The 10000-nt window shown below is 41.6% G+C and overlaps 3 protein-coding genes across 5 annotated transcripts in view; 1 reads left to right on the top strand and 2 right to left on the bottom strand.

Moving 5' to 3' along the window:
• LOC130437567 (bifunctional apoptosis regulator-like) overlaps window positions 1-547 on the bottom strand; it is a 4544-nt gene extending 3997 nt beyond the window's left edge. Inside the window, exons 1-2 of one of the 2 annotated variants that reach the window (XM_056768930.1) lie at window positions 502-547; window positions 1-64 (exon numbers count right to left, since the gene is read on the bottom strand). The exon at window positions 1-64 is cut by the window's left edge and continues 180 nt beyond it. In XM_056768930.1, coding sequence (XP_056624908.1) covers window positions 1-59 — 59 coding nt within the window. In that variant the 5' untranslated portion in view covers window positions 60-64; window positions 502-547. Of the gene's footprint in view, window positions 163-501 lie in introns of those variants that run through there. The other variant, XM_056768922.1, reaches the window with a different exon arrangement.
• Window positions 548-1059: 512 nt separating this feature from the next.
• On the top strand, window positions 1060-8327 carry parn (poly(A)-specific ribonuclease (deadenylation nuclease)). Of its 2 annotated transcripts, none has more exons than XM_056768384.1 (26): window positions 1060-1176; window positions 1729-1806; window positions 1879-1958; window positions 2151-2218; window positions 2303-2384; window positions 2474-2534; window positions 2616-2778; window positions 2874-2936; window positions 3005-3043; window positions 3133-3175; window positions 3267-3347; window positions 3446-3502; window positions 3576-3653; window positions 3730-3773; window positions 3860-3902; window positions 3979-4054; window positions 4137-4247; window positions 4414-4483; window positions 4575-4630; window positions 4847-4933; window positions 5011-5085; window positions 5174-5351; window positions 5453-5559; window positions 7553-7619; window positions 7699-7793; window positions 7869-8327. In XM_056768384.1, the coding sequence occupies exons 1-26, from the start codon at window positions 1119-1121 to the stop codon at window positions 7916-7918; spliced, it is 2010 nt and encodes a 669-aa protein (XP_056624362.1). In that variant the 5' UTR covers window positions 1060-1118; the 3' UTR covers window positions 7919-8327. The 2 variants fall into 2 exon arrangements, with proteins under 2 accessions (XP_056624362.1, XP_056624372.1); XM_056768394.1 differs by lacking the exon at window positions 1060-1176 and adding an exon at window positions 1180-1258.
• Window positions 8328-8905: 578 nt separating this feature from the next.
• LOC130437143 (RNA exonuclease 5-like) overlaps window positions 8906-10000 on the bottom strand; it is an 8240-nt gene continuing 7145 nt past the window's right edge. The window contains exons 16-19 of the mRNA XM_056768329.1: window positions 9774-9996; window positions 9520-9695; window positions 9270-9379; window positions 8906-9206 (exon numbers count right to left, since the gene is read on the bottom strand). Of these exons, the coding sequence (XP_056624307.1) occupies window positions 9146-9206; window positions 9270-9379; window positions 9520-9695; window positions 9774-9996 (570 nt within the window). The 3' untranslated portion in view covers window positions 8906-9145. The remainder of the gene's footprint in view (window positions 9207-9269; window positions 9380-9519; window positions 9696-9773; window positions 9997-10000) is intronic.

Here is a 10000-nt window from a genome sequence, read left to right as displayed (position 1 = left end):
GACAGCCCCTCTGATACACTCACATCTGAATCTACTTTGATCTGTACATCACCCATCATCTGATCTACACACAAACACACAACACACACACAATGAAGAAGACACTTCTTTCTCTCGGGATCTTCAGCTCGAGTCACTCATCAGCTCTTCAAGTTTATTGAAGTGTTAAAACTTTAACAGAAACAGAAAGTGTTTCACCAGAGCACGAGACCTGCCCACATCTCACACACACACGCACGCACACAAACAAACACATACCACACACACAGCTTCACTTTCACTATTAATCTGCTCACTGGTAATGTCAAAAAGTTTCTGTTTTTACAGTATTGTGGTGAAAGTGAAAGGAGTAAGATAACACTGACACAAACTGAGTTAACAGATAATAATAAGAACCTGGTCAATAACAAGTCATTGTTCAGTAATTACAATAATGTTAAAGTGCAGAGCGAAATACTACAATCTCAAAAATGGAGAAATTAAAATACAGATCCAACATACAGACTTCTGCTCATATTGTGAGTGATGTAAAGAAGAACAACAAACTCCTTCACTGGATAGAATAAGAGATTGAATAGAGTTCTGAAGTGATGACTTTCTTACTTAGTATGTTTGTGTTGTTTTCCAGTACAAATGTTGACAAATTCTTGAGTCAAGATGCATTTTCTTGATGAGAAAATGACCTAAGAAAAGAAGTCTTGTTTTTACAACAAAAATATGAAAGTTCAGTGAATTTGTAGTTTAAACTGTTAAAAGTACAAATTCACTGAACTTTAATATTTCTGTTCTAAATACAAGACTTCTTTTCTTAGGTCGTTTTGCTTAACATACGAAGAAAGAAAGTCATGTTTTGCAGTGTAGGACACAAACACAGTGATTCTCTCTGATATCAACACTGATGACATGTCTGTGTGTGCAAGTACATCAGTGGAATCATTGGTCACGTGCTCCTGCAGACAATGAGCCAATCACAGTCATTCTGATCACTGCGCGTTCTTACACTGAACTACACCGCGACAGCACATTCTCATAACTCGTGTGTCAGAGATGATCACACATGTAATCCAATTCAAGTCTACATAAACACATTCAGTGAGAAACATCCACACATTTCTTTCATGCATATGGGCTTCAGAGCGCCGCCTGCTGGAAGAGCGGCCGGAAGCGGAAGTGCGCGTGAGTATTTCCGGCGGCGCGGGTTAAAGGTCCGAGTGTGCTTGTTTCTTGCTGATTTGCAGGATGGAGGTTACGAGACACAGTAAGAAAAACAATTTCATGAAACAAGGCGACACATCACAAACACAAACAAACACACACTCCTAAACACTGCGCGCGCTACTTCACGCGTTTGTGTGTACTTGTGCGCGTGTTGTTTTTTGTGCATTAATGTGTCAAGCTTAAACGTTAGTGATGTGTTTTCGCTTGTCAGTGAGTGTGTTGTTTTGCTGTGTGCCTTCTTAAATGTTTGTGTGTGTGTGTGTGTGTGTGTGTGTGTGTGTGTGTGTGTGTGTGTGTGTGTGTGTGTGTGTGTGAAATGAATGCTTCTGTTGTGTGGATTTGAGTGTGTGACTGTGTGAATTAACGGGTTTGTGTCTATACACGTGTATTACTGTTGTGTTTGTCTAGATTTTAAGTAGTGTCATCCTGCGTATTAATGTGAGTAGATTTTAAGGCTCTTCCTCAGGTGTGTGTGTAGATTTAAGTGTCAACAGGTGTTTGTTTGTGTAGATTTTAAGGAGGCTCTTCCTCGGTTGTGTGAAGCTGTAGAAGAGGCAGATTTTATCGCTATAGATGGAGAATTCACAGGTCAGTAACTAAAACACACACACACACAAGTGCCATTTAAATGTTTGTTAATTGTGTATGTTTGTTGTGTAGGGATCAGTGATGGGCCGTCAGTCAGTGCTCTGACTAATGGACTGGACACACCAGAGGAGAGATACTGCAAACTGAGAAAGGTAAAGACACACACACACACACACACAATCAGTGTGCTGTTCTTGATTGATTGTGATGTTTTGTGTGTTTGGATAAATAAAATAAGTGCTCTGCCTTCGTGTGTGTGTGTGGTCTGAAATGTTGTCCGTATGTGATGTGAGATGAAGGTTGTGTATACTAGTGCATGTGACCATTGTGTTGATTTTGTGCAGCACTCCATGAACTTCCTCCTGTTCCAGTTTGGACTCTGCACATTCAAATATGACCAGAATCAATCCATGTGAGCAACACAACACTCGGTCATTAAAACGCACGCACACACACACACACACACACACACGTCACGCTGTGTTCTCTCACACAGATACATCACTAAAGCCTTCAACTTCTACGTTTTCCCCAAACCCTTCAACCGCACATCTCCAGACATAAAGTTCATCTGTCAGGTGAGACACACTGTGTGAAGTGTCGTTGTGTAGCTCACAACAGTACACTACTAGAGTGAATTATGAGCTGTGTGATTGTGTCTCCTCAGAGTTCCAGTATTGATTTCTTGGCCAGTCAGGGATTCGACTTCAACAAAGTCTTCCGCAGCGGTCAGTGTGTGCGTCTGTGTGTGTGTTATACGAAACTCTGGGTTTTGACTGACAGCTGTCATTCATGTTCGGTTGCTGTAGGGATCCCGTATCTGACGCAGGAGGAGGAGTCACAGCTGAGGGAGCAGTATGAGGAGAGGCGGGGTCAGATCAACGGCAACGGTCCAATCACGTACACGCCTAATTCTAGCATGAGTGTCAGTCACGTCCCTGAAGACCAGAGAGCGTTTATAAAGACTGTGGAGTGAGTCACACACACACATATTTCTGTCACTGCACTGAAACTGTGATGACGCATTATTTACACTGATGTGTGTGTGTGTGTGTGTGCGCGCACAGAGACAAAGTTGAAGATCTTCTCAAGAACTCTGAGAAATCTGTGGACCTGGAGCCCTGCACAGGGTGAGTGTGTGTGTGTGTGTGTTATCAGACATGTGTGCAGTACTGATGAGTAGTTGTGTGTGTTTCAGCTTTCAGAGGAAGCTCATCTATCAGACACTCAACTCAAGGTGACACACAAACACACCTGTAGTTATAACTGTGTGTGTGTGTTAACATGTAGTGTACGATGATAGTCTCATCTTGGTGTTTTCTGTAGGCAATCTAAAGGACTTCACGTTGAGACGCTTGAGAATGACAAGGTGCAAACAATAAACGCACTAAACAGCAGTTCAGACACACAACTGTGTTTGTGACATGACTTTATAACGCACGCATGTGTGTGTGTTGCAGAAGGAGCGTTTCATTCAGATCAGTAAGGTGGATGATGAGGAGAGGAGGAGGAGAGAGCAGCAGAAACAACAGCGAGAGCAGGTGAACCCTAAACACACAACAGTCACTCACTACATATTGACATAACATTTTTAAACACACAATCAGTGCAGTAACGTGTGGTGTGTGTGTGTGTGTAGGAGGAGTTGAATGATGCTGTGGGTTTCTCCAGAGTTATCAGAGCCGTCTCAAAGTCTGTGAGTAACACTTCATGTGTGTATGTGTGTTGTGTGTTCAATAATGTGTAAATAAACTGTGTGTTAATCTCAGGGCAAGCTGGTTGTTGGACACAATATGTTGTTGGACGTGATGCACACTATCCATCAGTTCTGTGGACCGGTGCCTGAGGTAACCAGTTACACACACAAACCTGCAAGTTGTGTCATTGTACACTCCATGTTTTACAGTGTGTGTGTTTGTGTAGGAGCTGGATGACTTTAAGGAGGTGACGATGTCTGTGTTTCCCAGGTAACCACTGATCACTCACATGTTCGCAGCTGTTGTTGTGCGTGCGCTCTTAACTTCCTGTCTGTTTGTGTCGTTGTGTGTATCAGGCTGGTCGACACAAAGCTGATGGCGTCGATCCAACCCTTTAAGGTACTTTACATCGTTTTAAAAATCTGTGACCCTGTGTTTGTTTCATTCATCTTGTGTTTATGGATTTGTGCGACAGGAGATCATTCATAACACATCACTGGGAGAACTACACAAACGGCTGATAGAGAAACCTTTTAAATCACCCCAAACAGGTACTGGTGCACACAACACACTTCAGCTGTGGCTGTCAAAAACACACTATCATCTAACCAAGAATGTTGTGTGTTTGTGTAGAATGTCCTGAAAATTTCCAGAGTTACGACACATCATCAGAACAGCTTCATGAAGCCGGTTATGACGCGTACATCACTGGACTGTGTTTCATCTCCATGGCAAACTATCTGGGTGTGTGTTTGTGCGATGATAAACAATGTGTTACTGTAGTTAAGAGGTGTTAGCTGTGTTTTAATGAATGAATTAGATGCCAACATATATTCTTTTTGTTTTCTAGGCAATATTTATCATAACTAGGCTGTGTGTGTGTGTTCATTGTTGATCTTTTGTTCCTCAGGTACTTTTCTCACTCCCCCAAAGAGTCACATCTCTGCTCGCTCCAAACTCCTTGAACCATTTTACAATAAGTAGGCCACACACACACACACACACACACAGGTGCGTATACTGCTATCTTTGTCAGTGTGGTTCACATCAGTTCATGTTTGTGTTTTCTAGATTGTTCCTGATGAGGGTGATTGACATTCCTTACCTGAACATGTGTGGACCAGACCGTAAGACACACAAACTCACCACACATTTATCATAATGCTTTTTTTCATGGTTTCAAAGCAGCTTTACAATAAATACTTGCAGAAAGTGTATTAAATAAATAGCATACATACAGATAGAATTGTATACATGACATTGTTGACTATTTCCTCGTAGAAAGATTGTAATCTACTAATATATATATATATATATATATACATTCCATTTGTCTGTTTCAGTGCAGCCTAAGAGAGATCATGTTCTGTACGTCACATTCCCTAAAGAATGGAAAACCTGTGACCTATATCAGCTCTTCAGCGCCTTCGGTAACTCATGCACACGAATACACACTCGTCTGTCTGACCGATTATGTGCAGAGCTCTGACTCTGTTCTCTCTCTCAGGTAACATCCAGGTGTCGTGGATTGATGACACATCAGCATTTGTTTCTCTCAGTCAGACGGATCAAGTGCAGATAGGTATCACAGTCACACCTCTAGAACATCAGCGGCCTGCGCATAGACCCCTGCTGAACACCACTGTATGTTCGCATCTCTGTGTGTGCAGCTATAAACACCAGCCGTTACGCAGAGAGTTACCGCATCCAGACCTACGCGGAGTATATACAGTCCAGACAGAAGAGCACAAACACTAACAGGAGGTGGGCTAGTGATGGGTGGGCAGACACTTCCTACAGCGCTGCTGCCATGATGACCGGCTCTGGCTTCAGCCACGGCCACAGCCGGTGAGTTCCTCAGATACGTTGCAGTGTGTATAACCCTTTATAACATGTACGTATAAATGTTCAAAGGAATAACTGCGTGTGTGTTTGTGCGCTATGCGCAGGCAGCATTCAAAGAAGAGAAGCATCAGTCCGTCTCTGGAGGAGCAGAACTGTAATGCTGACAGCAGCTGGACTCATTACTGCAGTGTAAAGAAGATCAAAACTGACGGTGAGTTTCTCATATCAGTGTCAACACAGACACATTGACAAACCCATCTATTATCCGTGGGCCTCATTCATGAAACATTTGTAAATATATTCAGTTTGTGTGTAAAACTTCAACCTTCTCAAACTCTCCTCCAGATTCACAAATACTTTGTATATGTCAGATTTGATAGCAAAACACGTGTATGTTAATTAAGTCCAATCAATCCCAAATATCATGTTCGCGCTCATTCATAATTCGCATAATCCCCTCCAGCTTCGCAAATTAAATATCTAGGAATGCTGGAATCCTCTGGACTTCGTTCTCTGTTGTGGCTACATTATATTGCATAGATGCATAAAGTACTAATAGGCTATATGCCTAACAACAAATTAAGCAATTTGTAGCAAAGTGAAATGTCTGGTGCTCTTCTAAAAATGGCCATCGGGTGGTGCTGTGGAGCCACTGTTTTTCTGGAGATGCGCTGGTTGCTGTGATTTGGAATATGCGTCCTGTCTTGTTTTGAGAAATATTCCTGAATATAAAAGTGCAGTAACCAGCAATATTAACTTCTCCGTTGTCGTGTATGATGGTTGGACGATGTGTGTAGGATGTTTGTCCCGCCCCTCCTCCATTGTGATTGAATGGCTGTGTAAAAAGGGACTATGACGTGTTATCGGTTTTACCCCAAATTAAAGTGCAAAAAACTAAACACTTGGTAAAATAACTGGTGTAATATCAAGATACAGTGTCATCAGTTTTCCTAAAAGAATAAAGGACTTTTGAATATTTTACGCAACATTTACTAGGGATGCACCGATAGGATTTCTTTGTGCCGATACAGATTTTAACACACAACTATTGGCTGATGCAGATATGGGTCAATTGCATACTATACTAGCTAGTTTTTCTGCATTCAATTTATTTGACTGAACATGAATTGGGTCCATTTACCATTTGAAGAGGCTCAACAGTAAATGTGAATGTAAGATAAGGTACAAATACAAGACAACATGACCAGCTTCAAAGGTTATTTTTGCTATCCAATATTTGTTTTAAAAGCATCAACTTAAAATGGATCAATTCCTCAATATATTTAAAGTCTGTGTTGTTGCTATTTACAGTACTTATTTTGCACAGAGAAAAAAATAATGATATTCAGACATCCAACTCATTGCCCCCATGCAGTTAACTAATAAACCAGGGACCTATAAAATCCCTTTAAATTCATTCCTAAATTCAGTTAGATTTTTTCCGTTTTGATTTTTCTGTTTTTTTTGGTGGTGTACAACAGTTAATATGAACCAGTATCTTACATTTTATGTTTTTTCTTTTGCTATTTTAGGTCTACTTAATTACTAATTTTGAATATATTTAGTAGCAGGTTTATGAGGTTAACTTGACCTTTATTGTGAAGGCTTGCTGCACAGGAGCTTCACTCGTATGAAACTGATAAATGTGCCTGAGGTAAACTCTGTTAGAGCAGTGCTGATGCACTTTGTGTTCACGTCCACTACAGTAAGTTACACAAACTCACACCACTCATTCATATGCAGAGCAAGCAGATGCATAATTATTGGCGCTATTCATAGCACAATTTAAATTTCATAAGCTGTTCAGCGGTACTTTCTGACGTGTTTGCTACTTTCAATCTGTGTTTTCAGCTTCACCGAAACCAAAGGACCTAATAAACCATCTGTTTCGGCCTTTTTCATGCTACTGCAGATATGCCGATGGTGTTTAACCAATTCAATATCGGCAGCCGATGCATCGGTGCATCCCTACCATTTACTCATGCTAGGGAGCAGGTGCACTTTTCTTTCGTACCAACTAACATATTGAAAATGCAAACATTTTCATGAATCCAAAGATTTTCGATAGAGCGACTTTATGAACCATTTACGGAAAAATTCTTTCTGCTCGTGTTTCATGAGGCACATTCTGCTTAAGACGCATGTTACACATCGCACTAGAGTATTTGTAGAAGTCAGTTGTCATGACTCATGTTTTGTTACAGGAGACGGTTCACAAGCGCAAGCTGACGTCAGCGGCTCAGATGGGGCGGTGGATTGGTTGGGACAGCAGTAGGTCTCCTTTCGTTTCATCCATTGCCTCTCTCATATGGATGTAATTTCTCAATCTGCTTTGCTGTTGTTTCTTCAGGACGGATGAAGGTGGATCGTATCCGGGCCAGGATCAGGAAGAGGAGCCAATTCGAGGTAAACGGAACCGCAAGCACAAAAAGAGGAAGTCAGACGGTGAGTGTGTGGGCACAGACAATGAGTGTTTGTGTTGTAAAACGCAAAGGTTTGATGTTTGTTTTCTGTGTGTAGATGCAGAGACCACTCCGCCGCCGCTCTTCGACGTTCCTCAGGTTTGGTAGCGAATGCTGAGGAACCCATCAGAGCGCTCTGTCCATGTCTGATTTAACGGCCAATCAGAAGACTGCACTTAAAACGTACAAGCGTCATGTGACATGTCAACTTCCTGTGACCCGCCCTCATTTTGTCTGGCTGAAGTTCAGTGAGGTGTTTTCTCTCTGCGTGTGTGCATGGTGTATTTTAACACGGATTAGAAGTGCGTTAGTCCCTCATTTTAAATGTCGTGATGGATGGATGACATGAGCTTATTTATTTCTCATGAGGGGTCTTCTGTCTTTATGCTTCCTTTTCATTCAGATTAGTAGCGAGTAAAAAAAAGTGTCAAATGTTTTGAGAAATGTTATAATCTTGTTTTTGTATCACAAAATGTTCTCCTGCAGGGGAGATCGAATTAAAGAATCTTTCTTAGTATGTCGGTGTTGAGTCTTCTCTACTGTCATGTCAGAAATGTCACAGTGTTTGCATGATCACATACATGAGCACAGTCGGAGGTCGTGAAACGCGTTCTACATTTGATTTCTGTGATCTAATTCAAATCCCAAACATTTTATAGGAGACATTAAATAACGTCATTTATTCATTAGAAATGAACATACAGCGTCACATTTATGTTTTTCTGATGTAAATTTTCAAGTTGTCTTTATTTTTAATCCATTCAGGCAGCGCTCTGTAACTAAAAGAAATGACTTGAACATCCATCCATTTCATTTTCAGAAAATGAAAAAAAAACTTGTTCCAATGTCTTCTGTAGATGTGTCTATAGATGATTGAATAAAGATTTCTATTGTCACAATAGATGAATAACTGCTTATAAATAAAACACCTGTGATAAGATTGTGAAACCCAAAATTCAAGATGTGACAATCATTTATCTGCACAAATATTAACATTCTTTTGGTGGTGACTAACGTGTTGTGATATTGTGACCCAAATCTCATCACAGATCAAATGCGTGATCACGTTCAGCTCGAAATACAAATCACAAAGGGTTTCCTCACAAACAACTTGTATTTTTATTAACACGAGTCTGACTCTTCATCTCTGGACTCATAAAGCAGTCATCAGACGTGACATAAACAAACACAACAGCAGGAATGAAGTTCATTTCACTGTTTATAACAGAATGCAAAGACAATATAAAAACAGCATCTCTTATCAAAACATTTCACAGAACACTTCCAAATGGGCGGAGTCAGAACCAATCATCTGCCGTGACGACGCTTGGAGGACTAGATGGTGTCGTCACGTTTGATGTGAATAAAGCACAAGCCAAGATAATCCACAGAAGCGCTAGAAACAGAGAACATCTCACAAACTGATCACTCAACATCATGAGGGTGTGTGTGTCAGTACCTCCTGACTCCCGGCAGGATGACGATGCTCATGCAGTTCTTCTCCAACGCTCCAAACACTTTTCCCACCTTGCCATCCAGTTTCTGTATGTGACGCTCCATCTGATGCGGCTGAACATGTGACCAGGAAAAAATCAGAGACGACATACAGACACATGAAGAAAACGTCTCCTCATCATCATCATCATCATCTCTTATCAACACGTGTCAGTCTTTACTAAAGGATAGTTTGATTGACAGCTGTCACTCACATCACATCCCTCTCTCTGCCCCGCTGTTTCCGGGCTGGTTTCTGTAACTACGGCCTGCGCGTGTGTCCATGAGGTCATGTGGGGCGGGGTCAGAGCGTGACACACCGATAACTTCCTGTTGCCCATCTGCAGGGCGACGCCCACTGCTGCATGAGCACTCTCACTGCGCTCAAACGCTACACACACACACACAGGTTTGTTCATCTCATCACAGTTCTCATACCGTCACACAGACTGACAGAATGTGTCCTCACAGATGAAGGCGTGTCTGCAGTGGCGTTTCCCAGCATGCTTTGCAGGTCTGATGATGTGTTGAATGGGGCCAAACTGTTTGAAGGTGTGCAGCAGGTCGTCATGGTGATGATGTTTAGAGGACAGATTACACACATAGATCATGTGATGGGTGAGAATATCACGCTGACGTTCAGAGACGCGCTCATCCAGATCCAAACACCACTCGTGTACTGGACGACGAGCCTAC

The sequence above is a fragment of the Triplophysa dalaica genome, chromosome 2 (assembly GCF_015846415.1).
Source record: "Triplophysa dalaica isolate WHDGS20190420 chromosome 2, ASM1584641v1, whole genome shotgun sequence".
In the NCBI taxonomy this organism is placed as follows: Eukaryota; Metazoa; Chordata; class Actinopteri; order Cypriniformes; family Nemacheilidae; genus Triplophysa; species Triplophysa dalaica.
This window is presented reverse-complemented; position numbering and strand designations above follow the sequence as displayed.

Bases quoted from the DNA above. Each gene is read 5' to 3' on its own strand.
- parn (XM_056768384.1), top strand. From the start codon at position 1,119: ATGCATATGGGCTTCAGAGCGCCGCCTGCTGGAAGAGCGGCCGGAAGC. The intron at 3,044-3,132 runs GTGACACACAAA...TGTTTTCTGTAG, and splicing joins TATCAGACACTCAACTCAAG to GCAATCTAAAGGACTTCACG. The intron at 5,560-7,552 runs GTGAGTTTCTCA...GTTTTGTTACAG, and splicing joins AAAGAAGATCAAAACTGACG to GAGACGGTTCACAAGCGCAA.